Source organism: Pleurodeles waltl, chromosome 5 (genome assembly GCF_031143425.1).
Source record: "Pleurodeles waltl isolate 20211129_DDA chromosome 5, aPleWal1.hap1.20221129, whole genome shotgun sequence".
Classification (NCBI taxonomy): domain Eukaryota; kingdom Metazoa; phylum Chordata; class Amphibia; order Caudata; family Salamandridae; genus Pleurodeles; species Pleurodeles waltl.
In genome coordinates, this window is record NC_090444.1 from 1,032,944,080 (window position 1) to 1,032,966,662 (window position 22,583).

A 22,583-nucleotide genomic window follows, 5' to 3' on the forward strand; every position below is an offset into this window, starting at 1 on the left:
GAGGCACTGAAATTGCCAGTGTCTGACAAAAGAGTAACAGGCACTGGGACAGAACAAAGAGGACCCGGAGGCGAACAGGTGGAAATAGAGGAAGGAGAAATATTTTCTGAAGAAGAAACAACCGATCCATTTGAGGAGATCCAAGGAGAAACCTCAGAAAGTGATGAAGGTCCTGAAGACGACAAAGAGCCTGAGACCAGTGAAGGAGACAAAAGGCCTGAGACAGGTGAAAGAGCAGGAGAGCCTGATCAGAAGAGGGCTTTCCCAGAAACAGACGATACAGAAAAGGAAAAGGAAACCCTGATTGATCTCCTAGAGAGAGGAGACAAGACAGAGCAGAGTGAAAGTGTTCAAACCCTTCCAGAAGTGGTTGCAGGTCCATCAGGCGAAAGTAGTGCAAAACGAAGACAAAGCATATCGCCAGTGAAGTTAAGGATCAGAGAAATATTAAGCGAGAGTGAAGGACCAAAGTTGAAAAAGAAAAGAAAAGAAGTGTCTGTTGAAACAGAAACACCAAGTGAAGAGAAAGACTCAGCCAAGGAAGAAAGCACCAGCGAAAGAGAATCAAAAGGAGATGCAAAATTGAAAAGAAAAAGAATACCGAGCAGAAGGTATTCCGGTCTGGAGTGGGCATACATAGCCACTAACGATTGGGCAGACGAATTCGTATCCCTCAGTCTCGAGAACGAAGAGGCAGAACTTCACTTTGGCACTTGAGGAGTAAAAGCTCCATGAACTTTACCGAATAAGACATTGATAACCTGATTGACTTTTAAACCGGCTAAGACATTGCTAAAACTTGATTGACTTTTTAACCGATTTTGAGATAAAGCTGCTAACCGATTTTGAGACAAGGCTGCTAGACCGATAAAAGACGAAGCTGCTAAAGAAAACTGTGTGAACATTGAACTCGTTCAAGCTTTGTATATATCTTCAAATCCGATTTGATAAAGTGTCTTCAACTTTCTGATTCTATACACATCATGACAGGTTACAATACACAGGGGCATAAAATGAAGTGTTGTAAATACATGTGTATAGGTCTAATAACTGCATGCGTACTAATCATTGTAGCAATTGTTCTTGGAATGCATGGGAAGGATGAGAAAGGGACGAATTATGCTTTTACTTCTAGACCTGCTACTACTACTGAACTAACAGCTTTAAAGAGACTCGAACAAGACGAAAGACATCTGCATGATAAAAAGGAACTTTCGTCTAATGTTTTCTATCGCTAGCTGAGTGAGTATGTTGAGACCATGGATGCGAAAGATTGTTATGTATGCACACAAATACCTACCTCAGTAGTGGAAGGGGTGACATATCATAGTATGCCTCTTACGTACGGGATTACATGTAGTATAATAACGTCCAGATTTTATGGTCAGGAGTATATCCACTACTTTTATTCTAATTATGATGTTACATTTGCACATGTCCCCATAATCGAGTACCTGAGTAAAGTAGCCAGAGATTATTATATAAAATTGATGAGGGGCTTCTTTGAGCCATTGTCACCTTTTCACACAGCTCACGCACATAGAGAGAACCTTACATGCTTGCTTTCACCGATGGAGATAACCTTTTTAGTTAACACTGACGATAGGAGGAAAGAGATGAAGGAGGAATTAGAAAGGGAATTACACAAAAGGACATCTGTAGATAGCTATGCTTTTGCCACAATAAAGACACAAGGGAAAATAGCTTTAGATACATTACACATAGGGAGGTTCTGTATACATAGGCATAAATCATATTATGACACAGTTTTTGTGGGAACAAGTGAATGTAAACACACGTTTTTGTTTCAACCTAAATGGACGTTCATGCTGAATGGACAAGACCCGATAATTCCAGGGGTATATTATATTTGTGGACTTAACGCCTATTATTGCCTTCCTAAAGGATGGTATGGGAGATGTTATTTGGGGATAATATTCCCAAAGGTTTATCAACTGGACCACTTAAAGAAATTCCCAAAGCTGTCTAAATCACATCATGTTCAGAAGAGTGAGACAGCTTCCAGTGTGGTAGGAGATATATTTGGAGCAATGATTCCTTCAGTAGGAGTCATATTGAATTCAATCAAAATACGAAAGTTGTCTACTATTGTGGATAACATGCTGACAAAATTCTCAGGAGCTATAATCCTGATGGATGCTGAACTTGCTGCAGAAAGAGCTATGACTCTTCAAAATCGGCTTGCCTTAGACATTCTTTTAGCAAAGGATGGCGGCGTTTGCAAAATGCTTGGTACACGTCACTGTTGTACTTATATACCGGACAGCAGTGGGCAAATTAGAAAAATGCTTACAAACTTAACTAACGAAAGTACAGATTTGAAGGAATTGAAAGAACCAGGAGTATGGGAGAAGGTTGGAAAAGGATTTGCTTCGGTGGGAAATTGGCTCAGCAACGTTTGGAACGGATTGTTACTAAAAATAGTAAAAGGAATATTAATAATATTAATTTGTTTATTAGGTATTTGGGGAATATGGAAAGCTATCAAAATATTGAAAGCAAGGAACAAAAGGAAAAGAGAAGAGAAAATAGAAAACAAAATAGTAGAAATATACAGAGAGAAATCAAAGGGAACCAAAAGAAAGAGGGAATTGACTGAAATGCCAAATTACTAAGACAGAATTTTAATGGAATAAAATTTGTGGGAAGATTTGATGTGATGACATAATTAGTCATCAGAGGAGGGATTGATGACGCAGAAAAAGAGGGTCCAACATATATTCATATATCATGTAACCAAAATCGTATAATGTAGTGTGATTTTAGTAAAGAAAATAATGTACGAGGGAAATTGTGCCCTCGGGGTAGTTCGCCATCATTATAAACGTGCTTTATTAATCATGAAGAATTGAAAATTGTAGTAATCCATCATAATTGCAAATGTGTGCCATGATTTCTCATTGAAACTGTTTGTGCTTAGCTTAAATTTAGTAGAGGCTTTGGCCTAGTTGCCTGGTCTCAAATTCTAACTGCGTGGCTTTTCCTTGAACTAATGTACCATATATTCTTGCTTAAAGTTGTATTTTTCCAGTAGAGATGACTAATACACTTATCTCCAAGGTCTCGTACTAGTCCAGTTTCATCCCCTTTGAAGCAAGGTCAGTCTCTGCAGGTGCGGACAATGAAGATACAGATACCAAAATAATTGGCAAGCCATGTTGCAACTTGTGTTCCAAGGCTCCAAGGACAATGTATGCATAAATGAGTACTAGTAGAAAGACATTTTTCATTGGTCAATTTGAAGCCACCTTATGAATCCTCCAATGGAAGACCCTGCAGAATTTGGAATGTTTCTTACTTAAACCCACTGGACAAAGAGAAGTCAGCCATTTTCCTTGATGCCATCTTTGAAGCCAAATGCCAGAAGCCATCTTAGACGACATACTGATGCCCTTTTCTCAATCACAGAGAAAGAGACTTTGAGAATTCTCACCCTAGAGACTTTAACTTTAATTTGCCCCGTCTTGCCCATGCAGTAACTTTGTCCCATTTTCCTTGCTGCTGCAAGGAAACTTACCCTTAACTTTGCCCCTTTGAAATTCTGCCTCATGCTGATCGAACTGGTACCTGAAGGACGAAGACTTTCTTGAATGCTGATTGTATTTGGTAAATATGAAAGGATAATTGTATTATGCATTGTGTTTTCCTTTTAGGTACCAACTGCTATTTTTATAGGGCCCAAGCTAGAAGTTTTCCAAATTTGTGTTGACTAAATTGGTTTTGCATGAAGCCCCACATGCCAATGCTAATTAGAGGTTAGTCGAGGTATGAACTTGATGCACCATGTTGAATTGAAATCTTGTCATGCTGACCAATGTATGAGATTAGTCAAATACAGTTACTCATATTAGTGATTTGCATTGCCATAACTGAATGTATCATAATTCAGATTTTGCGTAGATTGCGTTTCTTCCGCCGCTATGGACAGCTAGTAATGTTCGTATACATATATCATTTGGTTTTGAGACTTATATACATTGTGTTAGCTTTGTTAATATAGGGAAATAAATTCACTAACTTTTAATAAACTGGTGTGGTTATTCCCTGGTGCGTCGAAATACCAACTGTTATTGATTCCTAATGTGTTATTTCGATCTATTAATTGAGTATTGGCTATCGCGTACAACAGTTATTGATTATTGATTTAAATAACCCGACTATTCGAGGATGAGGAGAGCCCAACTCGGCTAAAAGGTTCACCGACCTCCAACGTGTCCAGGTACAGGTAATTTCTAAGGGCTGGACGCGTTATCACAAGCCACTAAAGGCTCAAGCCTGGCTGGGACCGAGTTCCTCGCGACAAAGAGCCAGGGTTAGCTGTAGGGCCCCCCCCCCCACTGCTTCTCACACAGACTCAAGTTATTCTCCACACCACGTCAAGGCTCTGTGGCAGGGCTGGGCTGGCCATTTATGCAACTGGGCATTTCCCTAGGGGGCTGAGCGATTAGAGGCACAAGGGCACTGCAGGTGCCTTCGCCATTTCCTACACCCCCGAGGTTAACTGCAACAGACTCAAAGGGGGCTTCAGGAGGGAGAGAGAGAAAGATATCAGAGAGGGAGCGGAGGGATGAGAGAGGGAGAAAGAAAATTGATGGAAAGGGGGAGGGAGAGCGATGGGAGAGAAGAAGAGAAAGGGAGAGAAAAAGAGAGCGAGAGCAAGGGAGGCTGAATCAGAAACCGGAAGAAAGCGTGGGTGTAGAATAGACAAACAGAGAGAAAGAGAAAAAGAATGAAAAGGAGAGTGTAGGTGTGTGGGAGAATGAAGGTAAATATGCGTGAGATTTAACGAAAGGTAGAAAGGGACTTTCTCACAGTTTGGGGAGAGATACTAGTCAGACATCCTGAAAATAATTTGCGATTTTGTTTCTACTCTGCTCAGGCTCTTAAGGACGTATCGTGCGCTAGGCTCTACGCATGAATTGTCTAGTTCAGTGGTTCTCAACCTTGTGACTTCTGTCCAATATTCCGTGACCCCCACTTTATCATTACAGGCACCTGGGAACCCCCCCACTGAATAATTATTGGGTTTCGGGGACCCCCAAATGAGTCACTACTGGAAGATGGGAACCCCAGCCTAAAAATGGTTGATGATTTCATCTGCCAACAAATACACAAAAAATACAGAAACAAGCATTCATCAAACACATACACATATGCAAACACATTTTAAAAATATTTTTTAATTTTAATAGGAAGGTTGGAGCTTTTCAAAAGCCACACATCAATCAATCAATCAAAGGATTTATAAAGCGCACTACTCACCCGTTAGGGTCTCAAGGTGCTGGGGGAGGAGCTACTGGTCGTAAAGCCATGTGTTGAGTCATTTCCTGAACGTCAAGAGGTCTTCGGTCTGGAGAAGGTGGAGCGGTATGGAGTTCCAGGTCTTGGCAGCTAGGTAAGAGAAGGATCTTCCTCCGGCGGTGGTGCGGGGGATGTGGGGGATGGAGGCGAGGGGGAGGCTGGCAGAGCGAAGATCGCAGGTGGGGGTGTGGAAGGTGAATCTGTCATTGAGGTAGGTTGGACCTGTGTTGTGGAGGGCCTTGTGTGCGTGGATGAGGAGCTTGAAGGTGATCCTCTTTGATACTGGTAGCCAGTGTAGGTCTCTGAGGTGGGGGGAGATGTGGTTGCGGCGTGGGATGTCAAGAATGAGGTGGGCGGATGCGTTCTGTATTCTTTGCAGCTTTGTTTGGAGTTTGGTTGTTGTTCCTGCATATAGGGCATTTCTGTAGTCCAACCGGCTGCTGAACAGGGCGTGGGTGACGGTTTTCCTGGTTTCGACAGGGATCCACTTGAAGATCTTGCGGAGCATGCAGAGAGTGTTGTAGCAGGAAGAGGAGATGGCGTTGACCTGCTGAGTCATGCTGAGTGTGGAGTCCAAGATGAATCCCAGGTTGCGTGCGTGGGTGGTGGGTGAGGGTGCGGATCCTAGGGAAGTGGGCCACCAGGAGTTGTTCCATGCTGAGGGGTTGGTGCCAAAGATGAGGATTTCTGTCTTGTCTGTGTTTAACTTGAGGAGGCTTGATTCCATCCAGATGGCGATGGCGTGAAGTCCATTGTAGAGGATGTTCTTTGCAGTTGCAGGGTCTTTCGTGAGGAAGAGGATGAGCTAAGTGTCGTCTGCGTAGGAAACTATGTTGATGTGCTGGGTTCGTGCGATGTTGGCGAGTGGGGCCATGTAGACATTGAAGAGCGTGGGGCTGAGCGATGATCCTTGGGGGATGCCACAGATGATTCTGGAGGCTTCCGACAGGAACGGTCGGAGGCGGACTTTCTGGGTCCATACTATATTTTATTGGATGCACCCGCTCTGCTCCAACAAATCAATCTGAGGATATTAATTTAATTTTTACCCTCCAGTTTCAAATCCCCTGACAGTTACAGTATGTTTCAAAATTTACAATTGTACATTTAGCCACTTTATTATATACACTTTATTAATCTGTTAAAATGATTTAATTTTCTAAGCAGTGGCGGTCCTCCCTGCGGAGGCTTCGCAGACCTTCAGTGGTCCCTGGAGCACAGATTGGGAACCAGTGCTCTATTGTGCCTGTCTCTATTAATGCACTGACAAACACGCCACCGTAGCAGGCAAACGCTTCCTTTTGTTCCCCTAGAATATTAATCCTCCATTCTGCAACCCTTCAATATTGTTAATTTGACTTAGTATATGAAAGAAACAGCGCCACCTAGTGCCCAAATATTAGAGCATAAGTGATTCTTTCGTTAGAGGCTTTGGTAACCAGTGGAGGCAGATGTGTCCTGAGTAATTGTGTACAATTTGAATCTATTGGTATGTATACATTTTAAAGCTTTATTTTAATGTAAACATGTATCTGTGGGCACAGTTCCAATATAGTTGAAGGGTAAACGAATGATGATTAAATGAAGACACATATCGAACAAGCCTTATTTGCATTCGCCAAATCGTTCCTGGATAACGTTGTTTCTTAATGTTATACTTCACGTCTCTATTCTGTGATCCCCACATTTGTGCTCACCCATTTCGGATACAGCTTCAATTCATTTGCCTTCCACCCAGCTTTCATACATCTCCTTTCAAATTCCCTCCGTATTAGAGATTTTTTATCTCTTTGTCATTGGCACCTTTCCGTTTAAACCAGGCTTCTCAGACGAGTAGCTTGTGAGCTACAGGTACCTTTCCAGCTACTTGTAAGTAGCTCTCCTGTGTGCCACCCAGCATACTAAATAAGAAGCTTTTGTTTGGTTAAAATGATATATGTATCCCAAAATGTAAAAGTTTGTATTTGATCTGAAATGTGTGTATTTTCAGAACCCATAATTTCTCAAATCGTTTTAATGTTAATATTTGAATACTAAATCATATAGTCTTGGGATACTTATTACTAATAATATTAACCTGGTGCCAGGGAGCATTGCAGCTGTGGCTGTTATGTTGAGGCATTCCAAATTAACTAAACCTTTTTTACATTCCTCTGTCACAAGTGGTAATCTTGCATTGGGTGCCCACTAAAGTAATCTTTTCTGATGTATACAGCACTAATAATACAATTTTCATTAAACATAAGTAGCTCTTGTTAATGAAAAGATTGGAGACACTTGGATTAAGCACTACTCTCACATTGTGTAGCACCCCCTGCTATTTTTCGTTTAGGGCTTTCTAGCATCATAAGAGCATGCCCCACTGCTCACTTAATAACACAACTGTTTCAGCCCCTCTCTCTTTAGTTAGGATGGCGTGTTTGATTTAATATCACTAAAGTGCATTCTATGGTTCTCTCTTGTCTTCATAAATGTGTAGTTACAGAAACAAGTGTTCATATTCTAAGTGATAAACATTTCTATGAGGATAGAGTTGCTCCATTGCCCACATCCAGGCCACTCGTCTAACTTCGTTCTGGGTGAGTGATGGAAGTTCGCTGGCACTGGTGTAGAATTTTCTTGTACCAACACCCTCTGGGTCCTCCAAGGTGCTGTCTCTTCACTGTTTTCAAATGCTTTCTCTGATGAGGCAATTGTGTCAGCAGTTTCTGAGGAAGTCATGTGGAGGCCTAGTTTTGCCAGTACTTCCATGTGATTTTTCCGGCCCTTCCATACAGCCCCATGTACTCTCCGGCTCTGAAAAGAAGAAGGTCTTTCCATCTCCAATCATGTAAAGCTTTGACGCAAACATATGCATTTACTTTAAATTCTTTTCTCTCAGTCTTTTCTCAACTACCTCAAAGGAGCTTTTTAGTTTTTTACATGTTTAGAATAGCCCAGCAATATAATTGCAAACCTACATGTCATTGATTAGCTTGACTATAGCAATATCTGATCACGATACCAAAACTCAACATAAGCTGAATATTTCTAGAATTAGTTTAGATGTCAGACCTTCCACCCTCTCAAGAAATCCAATGAATCACAGATTGTTTTTGCTGGACCTACCTTTAATGTCCTCCACCTTTCCAATTTTCTTGCCAACTCTGACAGCACTTTCAAAGTCTTTTGTAGTTCACCCATAGTCCTTAAAGGTGCTCAAAGCTTCTTCCATCTTCTGTGCTCTGCCCACCACCCTGAGTATATCTGCCCTCAGTAGGTTAACTTCTGTAATGTTTTCATCAATATTACCGTCCAGTGTTGTTCTGGATGTTTGGATAATGCAAAGCAAATAGTTAAGGCTTTTTTTAACACTTCCGCACATTAGCATTTTGGCCAGCAATATTCTTTCTCACCCTCAGCAACAGCTTGGAATTAGTTATTTTTAGTTGATGTATGTTGATTGCCAGCCACTCTTAGCTAGCTAAAGAAAAGAAGGAGGGAACTAGACTGTAAAGTCACTCATTAGGAGACATTACATGTATAATGGGCTCCCGCAAACATGCCTCAGGGTTTATGTCCCTGGACCAGACCCAGTCAGCATCGGGTCTTATTTTGATGCAGCCCAGCTGGATAGGCTTCACCTTTAAATTGCCACTTCAGCAGACAAAAACCATGGGGAAAGTGGCCAGCCCCAACAACTTCCTCAAAGGACAGCCATCTTCTATGCTGTCTGACCTTGTAACAATGCTCCACTGACAGGGTGCACTCTGTCCCATAATGAATCACAAGAAAGATCAAACAGCAGTCTACTGCCTGAAGGACTATCACCTGTCACCTACCTGACCCAGAGGAGCTGCAATACAGTCTCAGAGAAGGTCAACCTTGCAAACGCCACCCACTATGGAGCTTTCCTTCCTTCCAACCCTGACCTGGCAACCTAGGCAAGCACCCCAACTCACCAGACAGAACCACCCACCTCCACAATATCTCCAGGTAATACTCCATCACTGTCTTCAATGTCTCTGCCTCAGATGTAGATGGAGTCTATGTCCCATGCTCCTTCAGCACCCGTTTCACCCTTCACCATCCTCCTGAATCCTAGGTCTCCAGCTCCTATCACCCTCCCAGAGCAGCACACTCAAGCACACAGCACCATGTTTTTCAGCTACTATGAGTAAGAGAGGATGTGTCCTTCATTCAAAACTGCTTTTTTCTGCAAAACCTAGAGCCCCCTCCAATTTTCATGCGATCGCCTGCAACTGAATGGCTATTCTCACAGTGTTATCCATTTTATTGAGCTTGACTTTACCTTTTTTACCAGGATATTTCCAGAAATAGTGGGCCCAGCACTGTATCTCTTCAATTACACATCTCACTCTCTATGTCACCAGGTCACACTCCAATTGTTATGTATGTATGTATTAGTATTTAGCTTTGTAGCAGTGGATCTCAGTCGAGTAATAGAGGGTGCAGGTAGATAATACAATATTACACATATCACTTTGGAACGTACACATTTCAGTTACACAATTATATGATATATCAAATATTTACAATTGAATTACATTGCACATAAATGTATAATTTTAGGCAAAGAGGCTTTATTTGATTTGCACATAATCCCATAATGTCCAGTCAAGTGCCAGAGCTGGGAATAGAAGCCTAAATCCTGTATTCTAAAGACAGTATTTTAGCAAACAAGCAGATATCATCGTCCTACAGATGTTGTATGTATTTCACAGGTGTGTGCAAGAGCTTCATTTGTAAGAAACTGTTGGCAACTCTAAGTAGCAAGTAAAGCAAGCACATTATTTCCCAGATAGGGCACATCTTTGTGCTTCCTCCACAAGGATATTTATTTGTTGATCTTTGTAAAAAATAAGATTTGCTTCTTCAATTTAGAGCAACAGTTTTGCAGCCTGTTATTTGCAGGCACCTTGGCGACAGGTTCACCTACATCAATCCATGCTGAAGAGGCGAACACCTTGTAAATTAATCCATGATCCTGTCCACAAATTGTAGACTTAGACAACAACATTCTTTAGAGAAAAATGTCTGTCTGGACTACCTGAGAGGGTAAGTTGTAGATGAGGCACCATAGCCATCTGGTGCTTCAAAAATGTTAGTGGCAGTCTATAAACATTTTATGTGCCACAAAGGGCATATGTGGCTGTGAACTAACCAACCACATGCTTATAACTGATTTCCAAAGTGGTGGACATTCCTTGTGCAACTCCACTTCTTCAAGATCACATTTGCCAGCAATTTCACCAAATTGGATCCTGCACATAGTGTGGCTTAACCCTGACTGCATTGCTATGACCATCAAATTAGGCACAATTCACACCAACAATCAAACTTACCAGTGCCAAAGGTGGGATTTGCAAGTAATTCACAAAAGGTGAACTTACAGTCATGAATCCCTTTATTCCTGCTCTATTGTGTAATACCGTAGAGGAGTAAATAAAATTAAAGGCAAGTGTCACCTTTGAAGTTTGAGGATATCCACATACATGAACCCTCTGCTGGGAAAGATTCTATAACTGAGTGATCTGTAGGACCAAAACCTGAATGAAAGCTTGTACTATATTTTTTGGCTAGGGGTCAAGACGGTCCCCGAGTTAAAAGGCTAAAGGTCTGATTTAGATGTCACAACGGTGACGGATAGCCCGGCCGCTGAAATATAAATCCCATTCTATTCTTTGGGATTTATATTACGGCAGATGGGTTATCCATCACTGTGGTGAGGGAGTAACCTGTCCGCTGATATCTAAATCAGGACCTAAATCTTTGTGAGGGTGGTTTTAGTGCGAACTACAAAGAAACTTGTCAATTGATTGGTTCGAGAGTAGCCAAGGACAGATGCCATAAGCAGAAGCCACGTGGTTTCATTCTGAATAAAAGGAACATCCCTAGAGCAATGCTCCAGAGGACATAGTGGAGGCCACTGAGGAAGAAGAGTTAAGAATATGAAACATCTCCTTGGTCTGATTAATAATTGAATATATGTGTTGCTGATAAAAAGACACTGTTGTCATTTTAACTTTCTTCTTATGTGCTTTGTGTTGTGCCGAATGCTGACCCATGAATTCCAGCACATAAGAGCAATGCTAGAGATATTCTAAGTGCTTGTGATGTTTATTCACAGCAGTCAATTAAGATGAGAACCAGCCTTAGAGTGTCTAGCTCTTTCTGACTGAGGACACTTAATAGTGGTGATGATGTCAAACAAAGTAATAAATCACTTCACAAAATGTTCATTCATCTCAACGAGGCAGCAAGACTTATTACAGGATTGAGGTGTTTCAACCACATCACTCCTTCTCTCAGATCTCTCCAATAGCTCCTGATCCAGCTGAAGATACCCTTTTTGGCCCACAAGCCCTCTCTTGAGATAACCTTATCTCTGGCACAGAAGCTCAAAACATTATGTGATTTTCTAAATTTTAAGGCCAAACATGCTAATTATGCTAATTATGCAGCACATTCTCTGGCAGTATTATTTTCATCAGTTTTTTTGTACGAAACAACATTTTGTGGAAGTTATAAATTCTGCAGATTATGTGACAAAAGTGGTAAATCCACAGCATTGCATAAATCTTCTAGCCCTCACCATTGTTCTGTGTTTAGTCAGCTGTTTATTCAAGAAAGGTAAACCTAAACATTCTGATAACAATCAGTGGCAATTTGTTAGTACCACTTTGAGGAAATAACTTCTTTAACCTCAAAATAAACACGTAATATAAAAAATTATAATTGGTAACATGTGTAATATGGTCCTACATTGCCATCTCAGAAGTATGGTGACATTTTTTAATCACTATGGAACTGAGAAAAGGAGGTGGGCATAGGACAAAAAGTAGACAATTTTGGGTGTTACAAATTCTCGAATCACAAGGTAGTGCACAGGATAAGACTGGCAAGTAACCACTATCTCCTCAAAACATTCCTGTACCTGGATGCCCACACTTTAAGAAGATAGCCCTGCTAGAAAGGACCCCTGAGTTCTGCTTACACTTAGAGACTGAAACTGTTCTTCAAGGGTCTGTGGCTGACCTCCTGATTGCCTGCTCCAAGCACTCAAATATAATAGGACTCCTGATCGAAGAAGGCCAAACTGACCACACAAAGACTTTTTCTAGCAGTTGGCTAAAGTGTGACTCAGTCATTTTTTCCAACTTCTAAGGGCCAAGACACAGCTTGAGGTTTGCCCAAGGAGGGCATATCCGAGGGGGACATGCAAACCAAACTTGCCCCATATGGAGCTTTCTGCCTCTCTGAAACTGGGTTCAGCAGGACTGCCCAGCAAAGGTACCCCACCTCTTGGTGACCTGGTCAGCTACAGCTTCCAGGCTTGTTAAACTGAAGGATTTTGAGTACCAGAAAGCGACTAAGTCTAAAGTTAAAACCTTGGACGGGGTGAAGTGGCAACTATACCAGCCCTGAAACAGCCTCAGTAACTTTGAAATGGAGCTTTATTATGCTTGAACATTTGGTGCCAAAACAACAGCTTTAGTGAGAACTTGATCATGATATGCTTGGCCCTTGTGGACTTCAGCCTTGAACCCATTGGAAAACTTTGGTCTCCAGACTTTATGAACAATTCAATAATCAGTGCTAATTCCTATTAAGTGAACCACTATGATTTTTTACATTATAAAACTAGTATTAATTTCTTACCGATTCCCACTGGAGTCCGCACAGTATAATTCAGGCAGCCCATTTGGTCCATCTGAGTACACTCCGTGGTATGGTGCAGGATAGAAGAAGCAAAGAACCGGAAGTTGTAGACTGCCCGAGGGATATCCACTGTGCGTGCAAATGTTATTGTCTTTCCTAAAGATACAAAAAAATTCATGTATATCTATAAACCCATGTTATATAAGCTTATGTTTTTTTTTAAATGGCATGCTCAATACACACATCACTGTGATCTATTTCTATGCAATGAAACAGATTTTGAAATAATAAAAATAAAACAGTACTGAACATGTGATATGACAGGGAGCAATTACCCTTCCCTTTTAAGGCCCTCAAAATGTGCCAACAATTAGATCATTCTTAAATTGTAGCAGTGAATCCATTGATCATTTCCACATTCTCATCATTGAATCATTTTTTGAATAACAGCATAACCTATTAATACTTGTCTTTTTACTACTTTTTTTAAGTTTATGTTCACGAGCAACAACATAAACAACATTAATAAGTTTGTACAATGAACACATTCACTAAACATTTCCAAAATTCATCTAAGTAAAAAATACACAATTTGTATTCTAAATTCTATTAAATGCATCTACTCTGTTTCTAATCCTACACATGCTTCGGTCACACAATTGTATACATTTTCAATAGACGTACTCAGTACATTTACATTTAGCCAGAAGCAGCTCTTCCGCAATGCTAGAGAAGCGTTGCCCCCCTAGTTAGGAGCCTCCGCAGAAAAATAAAACAATATTTTTATATTGTTTTATTTTTCTGTTGCTGGCTCAACCAGCATGTGAAGGAAGGGGCCGGGCTGGGCCATGGGAGGTGGGAGGGGAGTGAGTAATGGAGTGCACTATGGGGCATATTTATACTCCGTTTGCGCCGAAATTGCGTCGTTTTTTTTAACGCAATTTCGGCGCAAAACTAACTCCATATTTATACTTTGGCGTTAGACGCGTCTAGCGCCAAAGTCCATGGAGTTAGCGTCATTTTTTAGCGTGGACACCTACTTTGCGTTAATTATATGCAAGGTAGGCGTTCCCGTCTAAAAAATCGACTCCGAGGCATGTGCGTGGGATTTATACTCCCGGGCAAAAATCACGCCCGGGAGTGGGCGGGTCAAAAAAAATTACGTATGGCCGCTTTTGCGCTGTTTTTTAGCGCCTGCAAAAGGCAGGCGTTAAGGGACCTGTGGGCTCTGAAGGAGCCCAGAGGTGCCCCCCCATGCCCCCAGGGACACCCCCTGTCACCCATGCCCACCCCAGGAGGACACCCAAGGCTGGAGGGACCCATCCCAGGGACATTAAGGTAAGTTCAGGTAAGTGTTTTTTTTTTTTTTTTTTTGTGGCATAGGGGGGCCTGATTTGTGCCCCCCTACATGCCACTATGCCCAATGACCATGCCCAGGGGACAGAAGTCCCCTGGGCATGGCCATTGGGCAAGGGGGCATGACTCCTGTCTTTGCTAAGACAGGAGTCATTTCTATGGGGGTTGGGAGTGAAAAAAAATGGCGCAAATCGGGTTGAGGCGAAAAAATTGCCTCAACCTGACTTGCCCCATTTCTTGACGCCCAAGCTCCATATCCCCCTACGCCGGCGCTGCCTGGTGTACGTCGTTTTTTTTAACGCACACCAGACGGCGCCGGCGGCTAACGCCGGCTAACGTCATTCAATAAATACGGCGCCCGCATGGTGCTTCAGAATGGCGTTAGCCGGCGCTAATTTTTTTGACACAAAACTGCGTTGGCGCAGTTTTGCGTCAAAAAGTATAAATATGGGCCCAAGTGCGCATACGTGTTTGGCTGGCCGTCTTACGCCGACCAAACACACATGTGGACTTAGGTTTCTGCAGACCAGCTGTGTACACAGGCGGGCTGCAGAAACAGCACAGGCCCCAGGGTGTGTCTGAGCTACAGTCCGAGCTACTCAGACCAATCCTGATGCTTCTTTCTTGCTAGGTTTAGCATGAAAGCAGTGCCAGGATTGCTGGGGAGCCTGTTCTGGTGTCCCAGTGAATTCTGGGACATGAGAACAGGAAAGGAGCGACAAGCGAGGCTGCATGAGATGGCGGCGGGAACGGTAAGTCTTCTTTTTTTAATGTTATTATTTGTTCCCCCCCGTCTCCATCACCCCGCCCCTTCTCTTGATATTTGCGGCAGCCGCTGCTGCATTTTGCCCTTGTTTGAATTCTTTGTTAACTGACCTTCTGTACATTTATTGGTTCATCAACACGCATGCAACAATTCTTGTTCCCTAGTCAATGGTGTAAATATGGCATGGTCCCTCTTTTATCATGCCACATTTCCTTTAATATAAAGAAACTGCTGCCATGCAGGGTTTAAGATGCAGCATTTGAATAACATTTCTTTGAAAACTCCTGTAAATCAGATGCTCATTAAATCAGTTTCAAATGCTGCAGAAACATACAGTTTTGACAGAAATTATAAAAAGCTGAGTTTCTGAAATATTTGGGACCATTTCACAGATGTTTTAGAGCACTAAATATAATGTAAGTGCACAAGAAACAACCAATGGCCCAGATTTATGGGGATTTGGCATACAGTGGTGCAGCAAGTCATCTTGCTGTGCAGGCCTACGTCAAAAGTGAAGGGGCAGGAATGCACCATAGTTATGAAATAAGGTGCATTCCTGTCCTTTTCCCCTGCACTGGCGCCATTTTGCAGCCTAGCATCAACGCTGGCACCCTTGCACCATGGTGCAAGGGTGCCTGTGTTGTTGAGGGATTGTTTCTGTGCAGGAAGGGGATCCTCCAGAACAAAAACAATCCTGAGAGGCGTTTTCCTCTTTCTATGTGTAATGCAGAATGCAGCACACTGGAAAGAGGAAAAAACGAAAAGAAATAAGCATATTTCTTCTTGTTATGCCTCACCTCGGGAGGCTTAAGGTTTTGGCGCATCCCCTTGGTTTACAGGCTCTCGTAAATCTGAGGATTGGTCAAAATGTATGGTTATTACATGGAAAAACCCACCACAGCACCCATGGAATGCCAATCTGGTGCAGAATAAGACAACAAAGAGATTTGCACTGCCTTGCCTTACTCCATATCTATGAGGCCATTCAAAGCCACGCAAAGTGGCTTTGCGTGGCCTCATAGATATAGTTGAGCGGTTTGCGCCGCCACTGCATCACACAAAGTGATGCAACAGCCACGCAAGCCTATCATAAATATGAGCCTATGTTTCTAAATATTACCTTCAGATCCACATAATCAGCTTAATTAGAGTTTTAGAATTGTAAAGTGCACTTATTAAGGTAGAAAATCTGCTATCATGTCAGAATTCACAAAACTCTAAGTTTGATATTATGGAGTGTGCATTGGTATTCTCAGGAGAAGAGGAAAAGGGTGACAGTTAAAATGTTGTGCTCATATACAGTGGCAATAATCTGAGGATATTTATAAATCCTTCTGGTGGAGTTTGCCTCTTGTTTACACATTAAAACTACTCCAAAAAGTTGGAGGACATGAATAAATGGACGGACAAAATGTCTTAAACAGCTTTTCGATTCTAGTTGTGTTAAGGAATGGGGTTTCTCTAGAGAGAAAATGTTTTCCCTGTCGAGAAAAAAAGTTTTATGTGCAAATAAACATTTATGCCTGAGTTATTCTTGCAAATGTACCACCCGCTCTAAATATGAGAACTGCTCATGGGGATTTCGATATAACAAGCATTGCCAAAGCCAATACGCCTTGCCTACATGAGATGTATTGCTTTTGTTAATGATTTTAGTCATGTTCTACAGCTGTGCAGTTGCCGTAGACCAACATGGTTGAAAGTAAAGAAAATAAAAGGGCTATGACGTGGTCTGTGCGGGCCGCATCATAATGCTTTTTAATTTACTTTCCGCCATGTTCGACTGTGACCGCACTCCTGTGCAACATGTTGAAACAAACACTAGTCAAGCCAGTGGATCTCGTATAGATGAGACCTATTGGCTTTGCCATGTGCTTGTTAGAAGGGCCTCAGTATTGATCCGAGTCAGTACTCACATATGCAGATAATGCTTGCCCCTGTAATCTCACGCCCACAACATCGTGCTGTGGTGGTGAGTAATCTTAAAGTTGTTTATCTTTCACTGTTACCTACGTGTGCACAGTGGTCGCAGTGCATTAAAACAAGTTGGAATTAGGGCTGAAAATGTCTATTTTCTGTGCGATGCCAGATCCTATGAGACAATGTAAAGTACAATAATACATGCGCATATGAGCAGCATTAGATTTAGTGTCTGGCTCTAACTCGAAAAATGCCATCTTAGAGCCAAGGGACTTCTAACGAACACAGTGATTTCTCCTTCCAACATGGTGCCATGGTACACGCCCAAGCTCCTCTCAGCCAAGACAGGATTACACCAACCATGCAGCTAACGTACACTGTGATCGGCTGGCTATAAGTTTGAAAGCACATATGAGGCATTGTTAGAAAGCATTTTTGTTTACAAGCAAACTTGTGGTTATCTTGCCTAGTTTGCTTTTCAAGTGAGAGAATGTGGCGTTAAATAGAGAGCTCTTGACTTTGGGACTGGGGAACTGGGTTCGAGTCTCAGAGTTGGCTCTCCCCTGCCAACAAAAAACATACCGATCAGAACAAATACAATTAAACAATGGCGAAACCGAACAAAATTACAAATGCCTCACAAATGCTGAACCTACTATGGCAATGATTAAGCTCCCTTCAGGTGAACGCCTATCCGGTGAACGTGTACAGAAACAAAACCCCAAGCGAGTGGCGAGGAGAGCGGAAAGAAAAAAGTAGTGCGCCGAAACTAAACATATGGCCAATAGTGAAGGTGTCCATGTAGCAGTGGCACCCTCCAGGGCATAACAAATAGCCATAAGGCAGGACAAATATAAACTATAAACGTACAAAACCAAAGGAATTTCAAAGGGAAGACGAAACAACCAGTGGAAAGTGCTGGGTGTGTCCATAGCCCAAAGAGTGAATACAGCATGTCTTGAAGAGATAGAGCATGTGCTTCCTAGGCGAGTCCTAAAAAAAATAAATTCAAAATCTATTCAATTATAGGCAAAAAGCTAAGATAGATGATTGGCTACTTTCAAAGAATTATTTTATATTATGCTCTAAGTACTTTTGTACAGGAACTGATAATTATACATTTTCATACTTGTTCTCCACTTAATTAATATAGATGCAGCAATGACACTCACTGTACCTCATCCGTTGTATAAATAGTAATGCGTGTGGGTGACAGGAAAAGGAAGGGAAAGGTTTAGGCAGAGTTGGACTGGCCTATCGGGAGATAAGACAGTTCCTGATGGGCTAATCTGTGATAGCTCAGTGTGTGGGAATTCTTTCGGCTGTTTGTGAGCCTGTTTTATGGTCTGAGGTGCCGGTTTACCCTGATATTTAAATGAACATCGCTTGCAACAAGCTGAAATCAATGCAGTCTTCCATACCTTGCAAAACACTTAACAGTGTGTTGAATCCGAAGCTGTATTTTCATATAAAGCCCTTTATTTTTCTTGTTTCTCCTTCACTCTTTGAGCCACTTCATCTGGATCCATATTGTCAGTTCTGGTACATGTCTTTTTTTATTCACTACCGACACAAATTAGAAAAAGAATCCCTTCCTTTCAACAACCTGAATGGACTCACTTCTGTTACTGAATGGGTTGTGATGTGATACATCCAAAGCTGTTCCCTCAGAACTTCCTACCACACACTTCCTGACTTGCATGCCACTTCCACATCATTTTTAAGAACACGTTTAAAGCGCGCAACTTGACCATTCTCCTGTGGCTCATAAACAGCTGTTTGATGCCACATGTTTTAAGGAAATCCTCCATCTCGTGCGACGTAAGTTGCACCCCTTTGTCAGTTGCCCATACTTCATGGCACCCTTTTAGAGCAAAAACATCCCTAAAGAACTGAATCACCACCTGAGAAGTAGTATGAGCAACAAACGTGAGCTCAAGCCACTTTAAATGATAATCAGTTATGACCAATGCAAAGCTAGCCTCACAAGGTCAAATGCCACCTTCTCCCAAGGGAAATGAGGCCATGGCACTGGCTTGAGAGGAGCATGAACCACCTTCAGCATGTTATCACAGTTTATACACTCAGTGCACTCCCTTACGAAAGGTCCGCCAATTTGTCCAAATCAGGCCACCGGAAATGAGCTCTGATGAGACGTTTCATGGAAGACATCCCTTGGTGTACCTCAGCATCTCTTTCTGCATGGCACCTGGTGAAACACACTTCCCTTCTTTGAATGACAAATCACCATCTGTTTCCAACTCATCCAAACGTTTAAATAAGGACTGACTTCGGGAGCCACACATCTCTTCTTGGGCCACCCTCAACCACGTATGTTCTCACAACTTGCCACATTGAATCATCATTTGTGTCTCTTTTCCAGTCTTTCTTTAGAATACTCTCTACATCTTTACCCACAAAGTCCTTAACAGTTGCTACCATTTCAACTTTATTCTTTTCCTTAGGAGTCCTATTATCAGGACATGGCAACCTTGATAAGCAGTCAGCAGTGACATTATTTTTTCCAGGCATATACTCTACATTGAAATTATATTCCTGAAACCTGGAAGTGAGCCTGCCTATGTGTGCAGTAGAATTCCACCCACCGCCCGGTGACAAAATCCCCACCAGCATTTTATTATCCATCCTAAGCAGAAATCTACTTCCCCATACATAGTTGCAGAAATGTTCAAGAGCCCAAATGCAAGCTAAAGCTCTTTTTCAATCACAGCGTATTTTCTCTCTGCTTTAGTTAATGGGCTAGACACAAATGCCACACACCACTCATCTTTCCCAGACTTCTGACTCAAAACTCTTCCAATCCCATACAAACTAGCATCCACAGTTATAATGCATAATTTGTTCAAACAGAATGACTTGAGGGTAGGAGCCCTTGCAATCTCTTCTTTGATTTGCTGGAACGCTGCTTGTTGTCTTTCTGACCAAATTAACTCAGCTGGATTCCTGGTCAGTTCTCTGGGAGGTTCCATTTTTGTGGCAAATCCTTGTAAAATATTGCTGTAATATTCACACAGTCCTGTGAACGATAATAGCTTCTCTTTATTGTCAGGAGCAGGAGCCTTAACAATAGCATCTACTAATGACTTTCTTAGGAACCACACCATCCCCAGATAATGTGTGCCCCAGGTATTCCACTGAGTTATAATAAAACTTACACTTCTCACCTTTCAGTTTCAGTCCATGTTTCTCCAATCTCCTGCACACTTCCATCACATGCTGCATATGCTCCTCCTCATTCTTGGAGAAAATAAGACGGTCATCCTGGAAACACTTCACAAATGTGTCCACATCCTTGAAAATGCAGGACATTGCCATCTGAAATACAGATGCCACTGAGGCTAGACTTAAGGGCATCCTAATGAATTGGAATAGACCTTGAGGTGTTATGAATTCAGTCAATTGTGTTGACTCCTCAGTTAATTCATCTTGGTGGTATGCTGAAAGGAGATCCAATGTAGAGAAAACCTTGGCTCCCTCTAGCATACACACCATTTCATTGATGTTTGGGAGTGGATGGCAGTCTACCACCAAATTGGCATTCAAAGCCCTTAATCCACACACAACCCGAGACTCTTATCTGATTTTCGAGCCAAAACAATGGGAGAAACCCACTCTGATGACTCTACCTCTTCAATAATACCTTCTGAAATCAGTTCCTCCAATATGTTTTTTAACTCCTTTCTCACTTTTACCAGCACTCCTCGTAATATCTGCTTCACATGAACAGCTTATTCTTTCACCTTGATCTTATCGCTGAACCCCAACAATTTTCCCAAACCTTCAGTGAACACTCTGGGAAAGCGCTGGATAACATCATACTTAGATGTACAGTCAAACACAATCAACATGGGTTCCCCACTTCTAGGATTAAGGATGATTCCCAACTTCCACTGTCTCTCCAACCCAGTACATTTACCCCTTTTTCGTATTATACAGTTTAATCTGAGCCTTTCTGCCTTTAAACTCAATCTCCACACCACATCCTTATTACCTTCAATGTCAATTCCAGGTCGATTAAAACTTTCAGCAATAATCTCAGATTTTTTTAGGACATCCAATTGTATTCTATCTCCAAAATGTTGTACTCAATACTCCTTTATGACAATGGTCTTTGGCGAACCTGAATCAGCCATCAATTCAAGATACACATTCAATATATGCACTTTTGAGGTCCCATATCTCCCTCCTTCTCCCCATGTCACATAGGCTCTCATTATTCTAATGAGACTACTGGATTTTGAGTGGCAGAATCGCCTGCGGCGTGGGAGACTAAGGGGGTCATTCTAACTTTGCCGCCCGCCAAAGTTCCCCCGCCAGAATACCGCAGCGCGGTCAAATGACCGCCGCGGTAATTCTGACTTTCCCGCTGGGCGGGCGGGCGACCGCCAAAAGGCCGCCCGCCCGCCCAGCGGGAAAGCACCAGCAACGAGGAAGCCGGCTCCGAATGGAGCCGGCGGAGTTGCTGGTGTGCGACGGGTGCAGTTTCACCCGTCGCGATTTTAAGTGGCTGCTAGGCAGACACTGAAAATCAATGTGGGGCCCTGTTAGGGGGCCCCTGCAGTGCCCATGCCCTTGGCATGGGCACTGCAGTGGCCCCCAGGGGCCCCACGACACCCGTTCCCACCAGCCTGGTTCTGGCAGTGAAAACCGCCAGAACCAGGCTGGCGGGAAGGGGGTCGGAATCCCCATGGTGGCGCTGCTTGCAGCGCCGCCGTGGAGGATTCACAGGGGCAGGGGAAAACCAGCGGGAAACCGCCGGTTTCCCTTTTCTGACCGCGGCTTTACCGCCGCGGTCAGAATTGCCCTTGATGCACCGCCAGCCTGTTGGCGGTGCATCCTCCAACCCCGGCCCTGGCGGTCCATGACCGCCAGGGTCGGAATGACCCCCTAAGTCTGACCCACTGCGGGTGACACCTGTCGCTCCAATCCGGGTGTTGCTCCGGCTAAGCTAGAAGTGCCTCATCTCTACCCGAGGGCAGGGATGACTGGGCAGCCGAGCGCATGACATAATTGGTTTCTCAAGGAAGCCGTGGTCACTCAAGTTTCATCCACTTCTCTCAATTACCTTAGTCTCATATATAAATGACAAACAGAGGCAGTATATGTTTTAATATTGATTTTAATGAAACAACTGCATCTTAGATAGCAAAGCGTGAGCTGCAATAAACAGGATGACACAGCATAGCAATATTAAAATTGTGACGAGGAGAGTGAAGCATAGAAATAGCGCTATCATATTGTCACTATGGTCAATAGACTAACTCCTACCTAGACTATTATAGAGCACAGCATGTTAAGCTCTAATTCTGCCATTCAGGTTCCCCTGGGAAGACATCATCCTCCATACCTGAACAAAGGCCTGCGGTCTGCGTTAGCATCAATAGCAAAGCATTCGGCATTCAGCATACAGTTGTGGTTCTCTGGCTGGAATCTCCCTCTAACGTGCAAGGGACAAGGAAGAGTTTTTATAACAACACAGCTGATGTTCTAAGAAAATGTCCCTACGTAAGGATGTGTGTTTTCTACTAATGTTGGA

The 22,583-nt window shown here is 42.6% G+C and overlaps 1 protein-coding gene across 1 annotated transcript in view; it reads right to left on the bottom strand.

Moving 5' to 3' along the window:
- ALDH8A1 (aldehyde dehydrogenase 8 family member A1) overlaps positions 1-22,583 on the bottom strand; it is a 231,340-nt gene that overhangs the window by 114,339 nt on the left and 94,418 nt on the right. The window contains exon 3 of the mRNA XM_069236749.1: positions 12,985-13,140. Coding sequence (XP_069092850.1) covers positions 12,985-13,140 — 156 coding nt within the window. The remainder of the gene's footprint in view (positions 1-12,984; positions 13,141-22,583) is intronic.